General features: G+C 41.2%; 1 protein-coding gene across 6 annotated transcripts in view; it reads left to right on the top strand.

Annotated features, from left to right (window-relative positions):
• GEMIN5 (gem nuclear organelle associated protein 5) overlaps nucleotides 1-14,672 on the top strand; it is a 39,737-nt gene extending 25,065 nt beyond the window's left edge. For all 6 annotated transcript variants that reach the window (XM_086412593.1, XM_086412592.1, XM_086412591.1 and 3 more), the window contains 9 exons: nucleotides 338-475; nucleotides 1,432-1,579; nucleotides 5,841-5,960; nucleotides 6,469-6,679; nucleotides 8,409-8,663; nucleotides 10,184-10,346; nucleotides 11,230-11,731; nucleotides 13,082-13,178; nucleotides 13,724-14,672. In XM_086412593.1, coding sequence (XP_086268719.1) covers nucleotides 338-475; nucleotides 1,432-1,579; nucleotides 5,841-5,960; nucleotides 6,469-6,679; nucleotides 8,409-8,663; nucleotides 10,184-10,346; nucleotides 11,230-11,731; nucleotides 13,082-13,178; nucleotides 13,724-13,891 — 1,802 coding nt within the window. In that variant the 3' untranslated portion in view covers nucleotides 13,892-14,672. The remainder of the gene's footprint in view (nucleotides 1-337; nucleotides 476-1,431; nucleotides 1,580-5,840; nucleotides 5,961-6,468; nucleotides 6,680-8,408; nucleotides 8,664-10,183; nucleotides 10,347-11,229; nucleotides 11,732-13,081; nucleotides 13,179-13,723) is intronic.
• The last annotated feature ends 1,818 nt before the right edge of the window (nucleotides 14,673-16,490 follow it).

The following is a 16,490-nucleotide window of genomic DNA, read 5'->3' as shown; positions in this document are numbered from 1 at the left end:
CTTGTGGCATGGTAATGACTAGTTTTACATGTCAGCTAACTAGGCTTTGACTTCTGTTTGCAAGTTCAGATACCCCTTGCTCACATCTATCACAGGACCCTAAACTTTGATGTTCATTCTGAGTGACTGAGTACAAGTGAAAGTGGGTGGGTGGACAGATGCCTGAGTGGGCGTCAGGCCCCATTACAAACACTCTGGGAAGTGACTTACCCATCAGCCAGTGACTACATATTCTAGAAATTTATTCCTGTCTTTCATCCTGCCTTTCTTTTTCTAGAAGACAGTACAGACAAATGTTTCTGAAACATCTTCCAAATATTATTTCTCCTCCAAACAGGAAAAAGTCACTTGGAAAATGGCCACCCCGAGTTATTTCACCAGCTCATGCTTTGGAAAGGAGATCTAAAAGGTGTTCTGCAGACTGCAGCAGAAAGAGGGGAGCTGACAGACAATCTCGTGGCTATGGCACCAGTCGGTATGTTCTGTACCACAAAAGCTCTAGCCTCTCTAGGGTACATCCACTAAAGATAGACATTGTCTTGAAAGACAGTTTGGCCAACTATAATGATTAAGTTTAAAATCCACATTCCCTTTGACTCAGCAGTTCTAACTGTAGGAATTTAACTGTACCTACACATGCAAAATGACAGATAACATGGACCATGATTGCAGCAGTATCTGTAACAGCAAAGATCACAAGAACCTCGATGTCTGTCAGTATAACACTGGTTAAATCTTGTATTTCTATACAGTAGAAACTCCTTCCGATAACAAAAAACTGAGTCAGCTCTGAGTATTCTGATATAGAATGGAGCTCCAAAGTTTAGTAAGTGAGAAGAATCTAGGTATAGATGCACAACATAATATTTAATACTGTCATTTATACATGTGTGGTTGTATATTCATAGACTGTTGCCAAAGGTTTCAAAAGAAACCAGTAATAATAGTTGTCTCTAGGGAAAGGAATTTGGACAAGTCTGGGGCCTGGGACAACTCCAGGATAACAAGGAAATTTTTTATGCCATGCCACATTTTGTAGCTTTTTATTCAAGTATGCCAGAGAGAGGGAGAGAAGTACACAGGTCATGAGTGTACCTGAATTTCACTAACTAAATACACCCTTGTTAACTAGCACCTATATCAAGAAATGTAACATTATCAGCACCCTAGAAGCTTCTCTCATGCACTTTTTCACTCAGTCTGCATACACCCAAACAAGGGTAAGCACTGTCTGACTTCCATACTCTTGTACATTTGAATGTTGTACTATTTTTTTATGTATTGCATAATCAAAGAAACAATTTACATTTCAAGGTATAGGGATGGGGAGAGATAGATGAAACAAATGATCATAACAGCAACTAATTACTATCTAAATGTTCTGCTTAATGCAGTGACTAACAACAAGCATTTTCTTTTTTATTCCTAAAGCCGGTTACCATGTGTGGGTATGGGCTGTGGAAGCTTTTGCCAAACAACTGTGTTTTCAGGACCAGTATGTCAAGGCTGCCTCTCACCTGCTTTCTATCCACAAAGTGTATGAAGCTGTGGAGCTGCTCAAGTCAAACCATTTCTACAGGTCTGTATGACCCAACAGTTGAACTAACAGTTGGATGTGATATGAAATTAACCTATATAACAGTTCTGTTTCTTGACCACCACCATAAAACCTTTACCGTAATTAAACATCTCAAATGTATACAAATATTATGTTCACTAGCTTAACAACATCAACACATCCACCACCTATACTTAACAAATGTTAACTCTCAGCAATATTTGCCACTGGTCTTTTTTTAAATTTCTTTAAAAGTATCACAAATAGAGAAAACAGCATGATACAAATTAACAACTTAATGAATTATTAAAAGAAGAAATTTTTTAACCTGGGAAGGAAGTAGAATTCCAGACATGGCTGAATTGCCTTTCCCCAGTTCTGTCCTCATCCCTTCTCTAGCAGTAACCACTCTGAGACTGATGCTATTCAAGTTAATACTGTTTCACTGCAATACGTATGTAAGTACAGAAAACAAAAGCAACAAAATATGTCTTCTTTTAAAATTTTTATTAGTATTTTTTTTAATTTATTTGACAACTAAGACTGGGTCTTAGTTGCTGCACGTGGGATCTAGTTCCCTGACCAGGGATGGGACGCCAGCCTTCTGCATTGGGAGCTGAGTCTAAGCCCTGGACCACCAGGGAAGTTCTCATAACATTTCTTACACACAGCGTACAGCTGGGTTTTCTTTTTTTATCTAGGCTGACCGTCTCTACCTTTTAATTGCAGTGGTTTAACGTAAATATTGGTGTGACTGATTTAAGTCTACCATCTTGCTATTTTTTTTTCCTCCTTTCTTTCAGACTCTTTTTATCTCCAATACTGGCTTCTCAGCTATAATCCTTTATTTTCGTAATGGTTACCTTAGGATTTATGATGAGCATTTCTAATTTATCAGTTTACCTCCAATAATATTGTACCAGTTCTTGCATATGTCACACTTCTTTCTTTCTTCCTCTCCGTTCCACTGTTGCTGTCGTATATTTGACATACTATGCACATGTTATAACCCCACATAACAATGTTAGAATTTTTGCTTTAAACAATGAGTTGTCTTTTTAAGTTTTTAAACATTTTCTTATTTTTGCCCATATAGTTATTCCCAACATTTTCCATACTCTTCAGTTCAGTTCAGTCGCTCAGTTGTGTCTGACTTTGCAACCCCATGAATTGCAGCACACCAGGCCTCCCTGTCCATCACCAACTCCCGGAGTTCACTCAAACTCACGTCCATTGAGTCGGTGATGCCATCCAGCCATCTCATCCTCTGACGTCCCCTTTTCCTCCTGCCCCCAATCCCTCCCAGCATCAGTCTTTTCCAATGAGTCAGTTCTTCGCATGAGGTAGCCAAAGTACTGGAGTTTCAGCTTTAGCATCATTCCTTCCAAAGAACACCCAGGGCTGATCACCTTCAGAATGGACTGGTTGGATCTCCTTGCAGTCCAAGGGACTCTCAAGAGTCTTCTCCAACACCACAGTTCAAAAGCATCAGTTCTTCGGCGCTCAGCTTTCTTCACAGTCCAACTCTCACATCCGTACATGACCACAGGAAAAACCATAGCCTTGACTAGACAGACCTTTGTTGGCAAAGTAATGTCTCTGCTTTTCAATATGCTAAGTTGGTCATAACTTTTCTTCCAAAGAAAGCGTCTTTTAATTTCATGGCTGCAGTCACCATCTGTAGTGATTTTGGAGCCCCAAAAATAAAGTCTGACACTGTTTCCACTGTTTCCCCATCTATTTCCCATGAAGTGATGGGACCGGATGCCATGATCTTCGTTTTCTGAATGTTGAGTTTTAAGCCAACTTTTTCACTCTCTTCTTTCACTTTCATCAAGAGGCTTTTTAGTTCCTCTTCACTTTCTGCCATAAGGGTGCTGTCATCTGCATATCTAAGGTTATTGATATTTCTCTCAGCAATCTTGATTCCAGCTTGTGCTTCTTCCAGCCCAGCGTTTCTCATGATGTACTCTGCATATAAGTTAAATAAGCAGGGTGACAATATACAGCCTTGACGTACTCCTTTTCCTATTTGGAACCAGTCTGTTGTTCCATGTCCAGTTCTGTTGCTTCCTGACCTGCATATAGGTTTCTCAAGAGGCAGGTCAGGTGGTCTGGTATTCCCATCTCTTTCAGAATTTTCCACAGTTGATTGTGATCCACACAGTCAAAGGCTTTGGCATAGTCAATAAAGCAGAAATAGATGTTTTTTCTGGAACTCTCTTGCTTTTTCCATGATCCAGCAGATACTGGCAATTTGATCTCTGGTTCCTCTGCCTTTTCTAAAACCAGCTTGAACATCTGGAAGGTCACAGTTCACGTATTGCTGAAGCCATCCTCTTATGTAGATCCAAAGTTTCAGTTGTTATCAATTCCTTCTTCACCTGATGAACTCCAACATTTTTTTTCTAGTGTGATTCCACTGGTGACATACTCCATCAACTTTTGTTTGTCTGTAAAAGTCTTTAATTTTGACATTATTTTAAAGAATCTTTCAGTGGGTGTAGACTTCTAGGTTTCTAAGGTTTTGTCTTTCTGTGCATCACAGATATCATTCCATTTTTTCTTGGCTTGCACTGTTGACTACTGTATTTATTCTTATCTTTGCTACATAGGATTTTTTTTTTCCTGTTTGTAGGACTTTATCCACCACTGATTTTTCAGCCATTTCATATGGCTTTGATGAGACTTTCTTTTTGTTTATCCTCTTCTGGTTTGTTGTCTTCCTTTAGAGCATGTTGGACACTTTTGGCAAGCCGTCAAGTTCCCTGCAGATCAGCTTGATCTTCTCATGGCTGTTTTTAAGCTTTCTTAGGGCAGGTGCAGAAAAATCCATACACTAGAATTAGTTTGCCCTCCTACCTTCTAGTATCTTTACTGAATGCGTTGTGTAATTCAACAAATCAGAATTAGATGTCAGGGTGGTCAAAACTTGTATGTCTCCTGCCCTGAATGAGCCCTAGGAATTAGTCAGCTTATGTTTCCCTGATTATTCTTTGCCCAGCCTTAAGGCCTTTCCTCCATGTACAGCTTTGTGTTTAAACCAGAGACTCAACAGTATGCATAAGCACCACTGTGGAGCTCTTTCTCTGAACAGCTTCTTGCTTCTTACTATCCCGCCCCACAAATCCCAACTGCTTTGTCTCCATTCAGCCCTAACTGTGGAGGCTCTGCTGGGGTTTCTTCTGGGAAGATGGTTTTAGGCAGAAAGCTAGGGCCAGGGCCAGGATTGAGCTCACAGCATGTTTTCTTTTCTCCAGGATGAAAGTCCTGTGCTGCCTCGTGTCCAGTGTTTGCAAACACTTGGTTTTGTACCTATTTTCTCCAGTGTTTTAATTTTGTGACAGGAGAATACATATGGTCTTAGTTATCACCCCATCATGGCTGGAAATAGAGGTCTTCTTAATATTGCTCTGTCTAAATCACTTTAGTCTAAAACACTGACTCCAGCTACAACTTTAGGTTGGATGCAAACCAGAAGTTGTATGTCATTTGGAAAATAGTAGTTGAGTGAGTTACACAGATCCTCCAAATGGTAATGCATTTCATTAAAATATATTAAAAAAAATGACATTCCTTACTTCATCAGAAAAGCCTTTCTAACTTTGGGGAAGCTGTCAGGTTCCCAGTGAGAGAGACAAGATTCCTAAAACTCTAATTTTCACTTGAAAGCTCAGATTTTATCACTGGCAACAGTACTCTTTTGGTTGGTTTCCATGAAATGATAGGCTTACTTTGTTCATTTTTGAGAAAACATCTGCCAGATATTCAACGCTAAGTAACTATCGTTTGTATGTTAGTCATTCTTTCAAGAAGTAATGAGAAGTAATGAGGTTCCATCAATATTAACCTGACATTTAGTGAAATTAATCATTTTTCAAGGAAATTTACCTTTAAAAAAAACAACTATAAGAGCCACTACCTCCTGGATCCTTGCTCTGGGTGCCAGCAGTGTACCCACCATTGCTTTTGCATCATCAGTACAAATGTCAACACAGTAAGAAAAGGCAAATAATCTCGACATTATTATGAAAATAGTCTTGACCTCGTGAACCCCCTGAAAGGGCCTTGGAATTCACAGACGACACTTTAAGTACTGCTGACCTAGGTGAAGAACGGGTGAAAAGTGCAGCTTGCGTGTTCTAACTTGCCCTGAAATGCAAGAATACAGTTGTTTTATGGGAAGTTGGAGTAAGACAGACCACAGAGAAGGCTTATCCTATCTTCCAACCAGCTCCTAGCACTTTTTTCAGATTGGCTCATTACCTCTTCTTTCCTTTAGGGAAGCTATTGCAATTGCTAAGGCCCGGCTGCGCCCAGAGGACCCAATCATAAAAGACCTGTACCTCAGCTGGGGAGCCATCCTAGAAAAAGACGGCCACTATGCCTTAGCAGCAAAATGGTAAGTCTGAGTGCACCCAGACAGAGAAGAGCTTCTGCAAAGAGCAGGACAAGAGTGGAAGTAAGTTTAGAGGTGGGGGTGAAGTGACTAGCAAATTAAAAAGCATATGTCTATTAAATCCAGCTTCATTAAGATTCAGCAAGGTCTACCTACTTGGTATTTACATAAGTCACCATAGCTATTCAAGAAATCCTAGTAGCAGATTCAGAAGTTACTCCTTTCTTCAGGGATGTCTTGCATCATTAAATTTGGAAAAAGGGAGGGAATGACTCTTTAGCTTGGGTTCAACTCAGCGACTGCTGGGGTTCCTCTATGTCCTTAACCTCCATGATGCTGCCTGTTTCTCTGCCGTGCTAGCCTCAGCCTTCTCAGGGACAGCCTCAGACAGAGACACAGCTAGGACCACAGGAAGCCATGCAAGTCAGAGTGGACAGAAAGAAATGATTCGACCCTCTGGGGAGCAGGAGTAGGCAGTCTTTTTATGTTTGATTTTTCTTTTGTATCTTAGCTATTTAGGGGCCACTTCAGCTTATGATGCAGCCAAAGTTCTGGCCAAAAAGGGGGATGTGGCATCACTTAGGACGGCAGCAGAGTTGGCCTCCATCGTGGGAGAGAATGAGTTGTCAGCTTCCCTGGCTCTAAGATGTGCCCAAGAACTGCTTCTGGCCCGGAACTGGGTGGGAGCCCAGGAGGCCCTGCAGCTCCACACAAGTCTAAAGGTCAGTCTTTTTGCCTCTCCTGCTTTTAGGAGGGAGCCCCGGGTCCTCTCCAGTCATATTCCAAGTGCATTACTCAGTTGCACAAGCTGAACCAATCTGGCAGGTATTCTTAGAAGTATCCAGCAAGACCTGGCCATACTATCCCATTGAAGTACCCTGGGGCTTGCAATTGCCATATTCAGAGTAAGAGATAGTGTGGTTCTCGACAGTGATTCTCATTGCTTAGCAGTTGAATATCCCTTTAGTCAGCTCAGCCCCTGTGCTTTCTTCACTGATGTCATCAGCACAAAAATGAAGAGGGAGAGGGTCTGCTTTGAAGAGGGAGAGGGTCTGCTTTGAAGAGGGAGAGGGTCTGCTTTGAAGAGGGAGATGGATCAGCTTTAACAGAAACCACCGTGCTCTGCCTATAGAAGCCCTCCTCAGCTGCATGCCATAGTGAATTTGGGTAAAATCAAAACATTCTGTTAGGGACTTCCCTGGTGGTCCAGTGATTAAGAATCCACCTTGCAATGCAGCATATGCGGGTTCTATGCCTGGTCAGGGAACTAAGATCCCACATGCCACAGAACAACTAAGCCTGCGCGCCACAAGTACTGAGCCTGCGCGCCACAACTAGAGTCCACGTACCATGAAAGATCCGTGTAACCACAACTAAGACTCGACGCAGCCAAATTTTAAAAAAAAATTTTTTTTTCATTAAATCTTTTGTTCCCATCTGGTTAAAAAATCAGTAACTTTTTCAATTTATGTCTTTTTCAACATATCAACACTGTCTTTTTCAATATATCAACACTGCGATTATCTTAAAAGCCTCAGCAAAAACGAGTTTTGAAAACATGTAAACATTTGATTCATTTCAGAAAATTTTGCTTGTCAGATATTATATGAACTTTTTTAGTTCCTCTGTCCCTTCAGTAGAATAACTGGGCCTAACGACAGTTCCTAGCTAAATGTTCAAAGCCCAAGAAAAATACTAGGTGAAGAGGTAGCTTTCTGGGAACTGCAGAACAAAAGTGGAGGCAAAAGTGGAACATCTTCAAAGATAGTATCACATGGCACATTATTTGCAGAGTGACCAAACAGAGGGAGATTAATTTATCCACCACCACCACCACAAAAAAAGTTTCCAGAATGGTTATTTAGCACTTCTTTTTTTCCTCTTACTATCCTTAACAAAGCAAGAAGACTAGGCCTTTTGTCTGTGTTCTGTTCTATTCCAATTGGTTCCCTCTGTTAAACCTACTTGGATGTAGCCCCTGACCACTGCCCCAGGTCTCAGACCCACACAGCTCGTCTGCTCCAGCACTCTGCCCATGATGCTTTAACTTTTGTATTCCTTCATCTGAAGTCTGGGCGGAGGAAGGAACTAGATGAGTCCAGCCGATCTTTTCTCACACTGGCCACAAATCTTAAGTGGCTTAAATATCAGTGAGTAGGGCTATAGTTAGGGTTTCATGTTATAAAATATAGTTGCTTGAGCTCTAAGAATTGTGTGGGTAGGAATTCCCAAAAAGGCTAGGATCCCAAAGATCCTAGAAAAATCATCTATTAGATCACCTCTTCCCTCTCCTCCACCCCTTCACACAAGACTCACGTTGGGTTGGCAGCCCACTGAGAGGGTATGGTTGCTGCAGATACAGAGGGGGAGAATCTGAGGGACTGGGGAAAGTCCTAGATAATGGAGCATTTCCCTGTATAACAGTTCCTCTCCTTTGTTTTTGGGCTTCAGGGTCAGAGATTGGTGTTTTGCCTTCTTGAGCTACTGTCCAAGCACCTGGAGGAAAAGCAGCTCTCTGAGGGCAAAAGCTCCTTTTCTTCTTACAATGATTGGCCCACAGACAGCGAAGGGTCCTTTGTGGAGAGGGTGACTGCAGTATGGAAGAGCACCTTCGGCCTCGACTCCCCAGAGCAGTACCAGGCAGCATTTCAGCAGCTGCAAAATATCAAGTACCCATCTGCTACAAGTAACACTCCCTCCAAACAGGTATGCCTTCTGCTTGAGCTTCTGATATTAGTCACTCAGTAGTAAGACTTTGCTAACCCCTGTCTAGTATAATAAGGAAACATGTAGAATGCCAGTTTGCATTTCAGAAAAGACTAAGCCAGGCCCAGGAAAGTGGAAAGATCCCTTCAGGGTAATTAGAGCCCTTTATCTCTGAAGTTAAGTCTTTGATTGGCATTCCCTTCTAAATTAAAAAAAAAAAAACAGTCTGAAAACAACAACCAAAAAAAGCAGAATAAGTACCCATCAATCGGAATTAATAGATATTCATATTCTGTCATTTTTGCTTCACAGTCTTTTGGTTTGGTTTTGTATATTTTGCTTTTAGTTAAAGAAATTCAACCAAGTTGAAGTCCCTCAGTGTTCCCTTGCCCAGTCCCATTCCCCTGCCCTAGCTCACCAACATTCTAGCCCCTGCATCAGACCATGCCCTGCATCAGACCATGTGTTATTTTGTGGCTTGCTTATGTGACCCTTGTTTATAAAATCTGTCCATATTGATAGGAAGAGAACAAATTGATTCATTACAGCTGCTCTACTCATCCTATGAAAACATCTCAGTTTATCCACTTTTTTTAATGAGAAAACATTATTATATTTTTGAGGAACGAGATGTTCTCAAGTAGTATATAGCACTTTGGAAAACTGTGTGGCTGTTTCTTATAATTAAACATATACGCACGATGACCAAGCAACCCCACTGCATAGATGTTTCACCAAAAGAAGTGAACTCAGGTGTCTACACAGTCTAGTACAGGAACGTTCATAGCAGATTGGTTCATATAGCCAAACAGAAACAACCCAAATGTCCATCAGTTGGCAAATGGGTATACAAACTATAGTATTTCCGTATAGTGGAAAACTATACTATACAACAATAAAAAGGAACAAATTACAAATGCAAAAAGAATATCAGTGAATCTTGAAAGCACTATGATAAGTCAAAGAGTCAAGTCACAAAAGACTACAGACTCTACTGTTCCATTCATATGAATTCTAGAAAAGACAAAATGATACTGGCAAAAACTAGATCAGAGGTTGCCAAGGGATGGGGAGAGGGGAGTTGACTGCAAAGGGGTTTAAAGTGAAAATATCATATCCTATGTCTTGATTTTGGTGGTGATTATACTAAATGTATGTATATATACATATGCTTGTCAGAACTCATCAAATTGCACACTTAAAATTGAAAATTTTCTTACACTCCAGATTTTATTTATAAAGCTTTTAGTTCCAGAAACTCACTTTTTGTTTTAATTAAATGCAAATATCAAGGCATTTTCTTAGCCTGAACAGACTTTAAAACTAGACTGTATACTGCTGTGCAACTAAATATGAATGTTTCCAATGAGGAAGTAAGAATGGGTGGTGGGGATAGGAGGACTTTTCTTAAATGTGAACTGTGTGTACTTCCCAAATGCTGTAAATAGGAGCATTTCTGGTGTCATCCCAGTCCTTGCTGTGCAAAGATGTTTACCTGAGACTCTGGCTCTTCTCTCCAGCTCCTGCTCCACATTTGCCATGACCTGACCTTGGCAGTGCTAAGCCAGGAAGCGGGCTCCTGGGACGCAGCTGTGGAAGGATTGCTTCGGGCTGTGATCCGGAGCTACGACTCAGGAAACTTCACCATCATGCAGGAAGTGCACTCAGCCTTTCTTCTGCAGGGTAAAGGACCCCCAGTCCCACTGGGGCACACCCACTGAAGGACGATACAACCACTGCCAGTGGTGTGGCACCAGGAGTACATAGGCTATTGAAAGACATAGATGAGCCACTGTGTCATTTAGTACAAAGTTTGAATTCTCTTACCCAGACTCCTAAGAGGTAGTTAGCATGACTAAGCTGTTTTCCTTTACTGGTCCTACCTACCTTGCTGCTGCTGCTAAGTCACTTCAGTCGTGTCCAACTCTGTGCGACCCCATAGATGGCAGCCCACCAGGCTCCCCTGTCCCTGGGATTCTCCAGGCAAGAACACTGGAGTAGGTTGCCATTTCCTTCTCCAGTGCATGAAAGTGAAAAGTGAAGTCGCTCAGTCGTGTCCGACTCCTAGCGACCCCATGGACTGCAGCCTACCAGGCTCCTCCGTCCATGGGATTTTCCAGGCAAGAGTACTGGAGTGGGTTGCCATTGCCTACGTACTTTAGTGTTCACTATATACTCTCCTACACACAGCTAGAGAGAGAAATAGCAGTGTACTCACAAGTTATAAAGAATGGAGAAAACATTCCTTGAGCTACACAATTGGTCACTGACCTAAAACATTATGGTTTTTCAGAACACAGTGGCATCTTAGCCCCAGAGCCTACAGTGGGACTGATGAAATACTTCTTTCTGTCATGCTTTACATGGCTTGAAGCAATGAGGACACTGTCTTAGGCCAGAAGCTCTGGCAGGCTTTTGGTGGAAAGCATGTGGTCCCACAGATCACTGCCGTTCTTTTTCTTGGGATCTGACTGGCCTCTTGGGTGACAGGAAACACGTGGGCAGGAAATCAGATTTCTGGCAGACAAAGAAATAAACAACCCTAAATCCTTTTCTTCTCTTGTAGGCTGTGACCATCTAAGAGACAAACTGGGTGATCATCAGTCTCCCACCACACCAGCTTTCAAAAGTCTGAAGGCCTTTTTTATTTACGGATGTCTATATGAATTCTGGTGGTCTCTCTCTGGGCCTTGCCCGGAGTCCAGTGTCTGGCTAAGAGCTGCTCACAGAAGTAAAACCTCTACTGAACAGAGCCAAGAGGTTGACAGTGTCAGCCCTGAAGAAACTGACCCCAAACCTTCCCAGCCAGAGCCAAGCAGGACTCCAGAACTAGACGTGAGACTTTCAGAAGAAGGTGAGCAAATGCAGAACGCTTGTAAGGAGCTTTTGTCAGAAAAGCATGCTGGTCTCCAAAATGCACAGAGAACTGTTGCTGAAGTCCAAGAGACCTTGGCAGAAATGATCCGCCAACACCAGAAGAGTCAACTGTGTAAATCCACAGCAAATGGCCCTGATAAGAATGAACCTGAACAGGAAGGACAGTCCCTCTCTCATCCTCAGAACCAGTGGTAAGTACTGATTCAGTACAATGTGGAACTGAAATCCCCTGCTGGACTCTCACATGGAACTTGGTGAGGCTGATCACATCACTTGGAAGCCCCACAGTGCAGTCATTAAGGCACAGGCTTTGGGGTCAGATGTGGGATTCCAGTCCTGGTCCTGCTCAGTGACCTCAGGAGTCTTAATGTCTCTTGAGCTTTAGTTCCCTTATCCATAAATGGAGTACCAACCCTATCCTTGCTTGTTTTGACAAACAAAATCACAAATATTGTTAATAAAATAGTACAATGAAACCCTTTTGTGCAAGATTCCCAAAAAATCAGTCATGTAAAATAGGGAGTTGCAATATTACATCATTAATGAAAACCAGTTTTTCTTCTTTTGGCCACCCTCCCTGGCTTGTGGAATTTTAGTTCCCTGACCAGGGATTCAGTCTACGCCCTCAGCAGTGAAAACACAGAGTCCTAAACACTGGACTGCCAGGGAACTCCCAAAAACCATTGTTTTTTAATTTTTCAGTACTATCCCAAAAAAACACACAAAAAGGGTAGTGTACAGAATTACACACCAAACTAAAAAATCCCAAATGATCAGATTGCTGCAGCGTCCTAATGACGGCTATTGAAAATAAGGGCCAGGTAGGTCACTGACCACTTTAGAGCCCCTTTGTATTGTCGCAGGGTACTCGGCTGTGCCATCTGCAGGGATCAGCAGTTACGCTGAGTACCTTTTACCTTATGTCCCCACCAGCAGAGGGCCTAAAATATCTTAACTAGTAGTCAATAAACTTACAGCTATTATTACTAACTTTTAAAAATTAAAATTACATTTGTTGCTCTAAAAATACAATTGAAATCTTGAGTCAAAGTTCTGAGTACTTCTCTAGTGAGCTATACTCTAAGCAGCACTCTATGTTTGGTTTTAGTAATAAGAAAAGCATTAAACAGTTCTCTAACCAACAGCTCTTAACCTTTGATCAGAGGGCCCCTTTGAGAAGGTTAAGACACTCTTCCCAGAAAAAACGTGCATCCATACACCCCGAGGGGTAGGGACCCCTGCTCTGTCCAACCCATTACCCAGAGAAATCCAGGCCCTCCACACTTGGCTGCAGGTTGAATCCCTTGAAGATCCTTAATTCTTCCTGGAGCTGTGTGTCTAAGAAGTGGGAATTTGCAAAGTGGTGAGGAATGATACCGCATTTTGAAAACTTTATATCACATCCCATTAAATTCCCTTCTCTTAGCCTTAGTAAAGGTGAAAGTTAAAGACCCAGGTGATAAAAGTAATTTACAACATAATGGATTTAAAAGTTATGTGCAGCAAGACATATGACTTGTAACTTTTTTTATTATCACTAGTAAAGAAGAAAAAAATGAACCAGTTTCTTTGCCTGAATTAACCAAAAGACTTACAGAGGCAAATGAGAGAATAGCTAAGCTTCCTGAGAGTATTAAGGTAAGATATATTAGCAGTTCATTTGGTAAAATATTACTCTTTGTATTATCAATTGACTTAACACCAAATTCTTTAATGTCATCTGAATTCTGGACACATTTCTGTATATTTAAAAACTGAGGATCTAATTGCCTTTGGTGAGCTATAATGTTTGGTGAGAACAGAGTGATTGATACCACAAGCAATTTTATACCTCAGCCTTCAGAGAAATCTATTAGAAGGTAAAGTAAAATTGTACCATGTATTTGATCGTTTACAAATGGATAGGTGCATTTGAATGTGGCCCCTAGGAGTAACAGAAGCATCATGTTTTAAATTCATTTGAGTAGGGCTCTTCTTAGAAAAAGATTGTATCATTTGAGAATATCCCAGTTTTGAGTATCATCTCTCCTTAGAGTAACTGATGAAGAGTCTTCAGAGAGAAATGGCTCAGCCACGCCAGAGATATGTCTGTAGAAGAGACTGAATCACTAGTGACTTCTGTGCAGGTGTACATTGCTTTTTTTGGCAAATGCTTCCTTGTTCATACCCGTGTCATCTTTCAGACCTGGCCTTTCCCGGACGTGCTGGAATGCTGCCTCATCCTGCTTCACATTGGGTCCCAATGTCCTAGCTTTGTGACCCAGGAAATGCAGCAACAGGCTCAAGAGTTCCTTCAGAAGTATGGCAACACAAAAGTTTACAAACGACATTACCAGACCCTCTACACATGAACTTCCAAGGATATGTAAGAAAGCCAAATTTTAAACATCCAACACCTTTCACCTCTGCATTTACACTTCACCAGACATTCACTTTGATCCCTAGATATTTCTGCAGTGATCCAAGTAATACAAATGAGGGTCAAGTTTGAATCAACTCTACACTTGGGACCCAGTGAAATCTGACTTTGGACTCAATTGTGGTTTCCCACTGGAGGAAAGATCATGAAAAGCCAGCAGTAGTTACTCAAGAACTAACACCTGCTAAGTGATTGCCTTATGCAGGTTTCACCCAAAGAGGAGGAACTCTTTCAGTCACCCAAAGTGTTATATTCTTAAACACAAGCTACCTTTATAAATGTTTCACCTGATCATAAACATGTCATTCTGGTTTTAGACACAATTGCTGCATATTATGACTACTGGTATCATTTTTTTTTTAACTGTTTTTGTTAATTTGGGTTCACTTCTACTCTTTCAAAGACTGAAGCTTGAATGTGAAAGAGGCCTTACCCATCATGCTGACTCTGCCCTTTGTCTGAACTTCAGGCCAGAACTTTGGTTTCAGTGTGTAATGGAATTGCTTATTTGAACAAATCATTGACTAACACTTTAGAAGAACAAATAACTAATTCAGATGTGACTTACCCCTTCAGTTTTATAAGAAATGAATGGTGATCAAAATAGCTCAGGATGAAATGACTGTTTCATTGATTCCTAAACTTTTTTTTCTTTTTTTTGGATCATAGGGACTTTTTGAGAATTAAAGCCACAGATGATCTTTGAAGAAAAATGCATACTCCTCATTTTGCATATGTAACTTTGGAATCTCTGGACTCCAACTTTAGCATAATAGGACCCTATATACTATTTAATTACAAATCCCTGTGGGGGTTTGTGGGGGAGGGGCTTGTTGTTTGGTTTTGGTTCTCTATTGTTATTGTTTTCCCCTCACTAATGAGCATTTTCTTAAGATCTGTTCTTCCCACTGGTTATTTACATAGCTGAAAAATGTCAGGAACAGATGTTTCAGTTATATCACAGTTGCTATGACATAAAAATCAGGCAGTCTAGGGTGAGTTGAGAGGGAGCACTCTTCCCCAGTACTATTTTCTGTTGGGGATTCATTGTGAAAGCTCTCCTGCTCCAGTGTCCTATTTATTTTTCAGTTATTTCCAAGGGTTGGGGTTGTTGTGGGCAAGAATGAAACTCTCTAGAAGGAAAAAAAAACTTTTCCTTAGAGGCAGTTTTCAAAGATCTGACTTACTGGGGTTTTGTTTTTGTTTTTTATTAGACCTAGCTTTAGGATTTTAAAACCCTAAATCCAAAAAAGGAAATATTGTAGAATTTAGATCCTCACAGTTCTTTACATAGGTACGTGAATCTTAGGAAGATGTATGAAGAATCTTTGTAGCGAAGTGGAGAACTAGGTACCAGTTCTACAGTCTGTCTTTGTTAAAATGAACAAATGCTTCACTTAGAGTAAAGAGCAGTATTATTAAACTAGAAATTTATAAACTCCTTCATGATTTACCAAAACCAACACTTCTGGGTAGGGGCATCCTGCATCCTCCTTGATCACTGCTTTGGTAAGAACAAGTATTGCTCTACAACTAAGTAAGGAGACTTCCAAAAGCAAAGACGAAAGAAATTACACAACTCCATTTCCTCTTAAACTCCCTTTTCCAATTCCAGATAATGTATCAAACTATTCCGGGAGTTGGTGATGGACAGGGAGGCCTGGCATGCTGCAGTCCATGGGGTTACAAAGAGTCAGACATGACTGAGCGACTGAATTCTAATTTGAATACATGGTTTTCATTTCCATCTTCCTAATTATCAGAACCACAGGGAGGTAACTCAAGCTTTCTGAGTGGATAAGATACACCACTAAGCAACTAAAGATTTAGTTTTGGTACTTTTATCCCACCCAAAGTAACTTTTTCTCTAATGTAAACCACCATCCTATTACCCAGAAGGCTGCACTCACCTCTTAGTATCTGAACTTGCTTTCTTTTTCTTTTTTTGTCGCGTGGCTTGTGGGATCTTAGTTCTCCAACCAGGGATCAAACCTGGGCCCTCGGCAGTGAGAGGACCGTGTCCTAACCACTGGACCTCCAGGGAATTCCCTAAACCTGCTTTCTTATTACTAATTCATCATTCTTCATATACCAATGACTGGTATAACTTACAAATCAAATCTTGTCTACTCCTCACTAAAAAACTTTTAAAGTACGTTCCCATTGGTATTGGAAAGTTAATTTTGAATTCGGCTTATAAGCCCTGCCTAATCCTGGCCCTTTCCTTTCAGCTTTCTGCCTAGATATTATCCTTGCTTCGAGACTCGTCACACTGGTCTCTGAGCTGCCACCAAGTTCTCTTGTCATCTCAGGGATTTCTGCCTGTGCTGTTTCTCTGCCTGGTCCAGTTGTGCTCATCTCTTAGATCTCAGCTTAAAAGACCTCTCTCAGGGACTTTCCTGGTGGTTCGGTACTTAAGACTGTGCTTTCAATGCAGGGGGCATGGTCAAGGAACCAAGATCCCACATGCTGCACAACACAGCTGAAAAAATGTCCTTTCTCAAAGACTGTCCTTCAACTTCAACCTCAGG

This window comes from Bos grunniens, chromosome 7, assembly GCF_055505025.1.
Source record: "Bos grunniens cultivar Pamir isolate PY7600 chromosome 7, Bosgru_T2T1.0, whole genome shotgun sequence".
In the NCBI taxonomy this organism is placed as follows: domain Eukaryota; kingdom Metazoa; phylum Chordata; class Mammalia; order Artiodactyla; family Bovidae; genus Bos; species Bos grunniens.
Note: the sequence above shows the minus strand (reverse complement) of the source record. Positions and strands in the feature narration are given on the sequence as shown.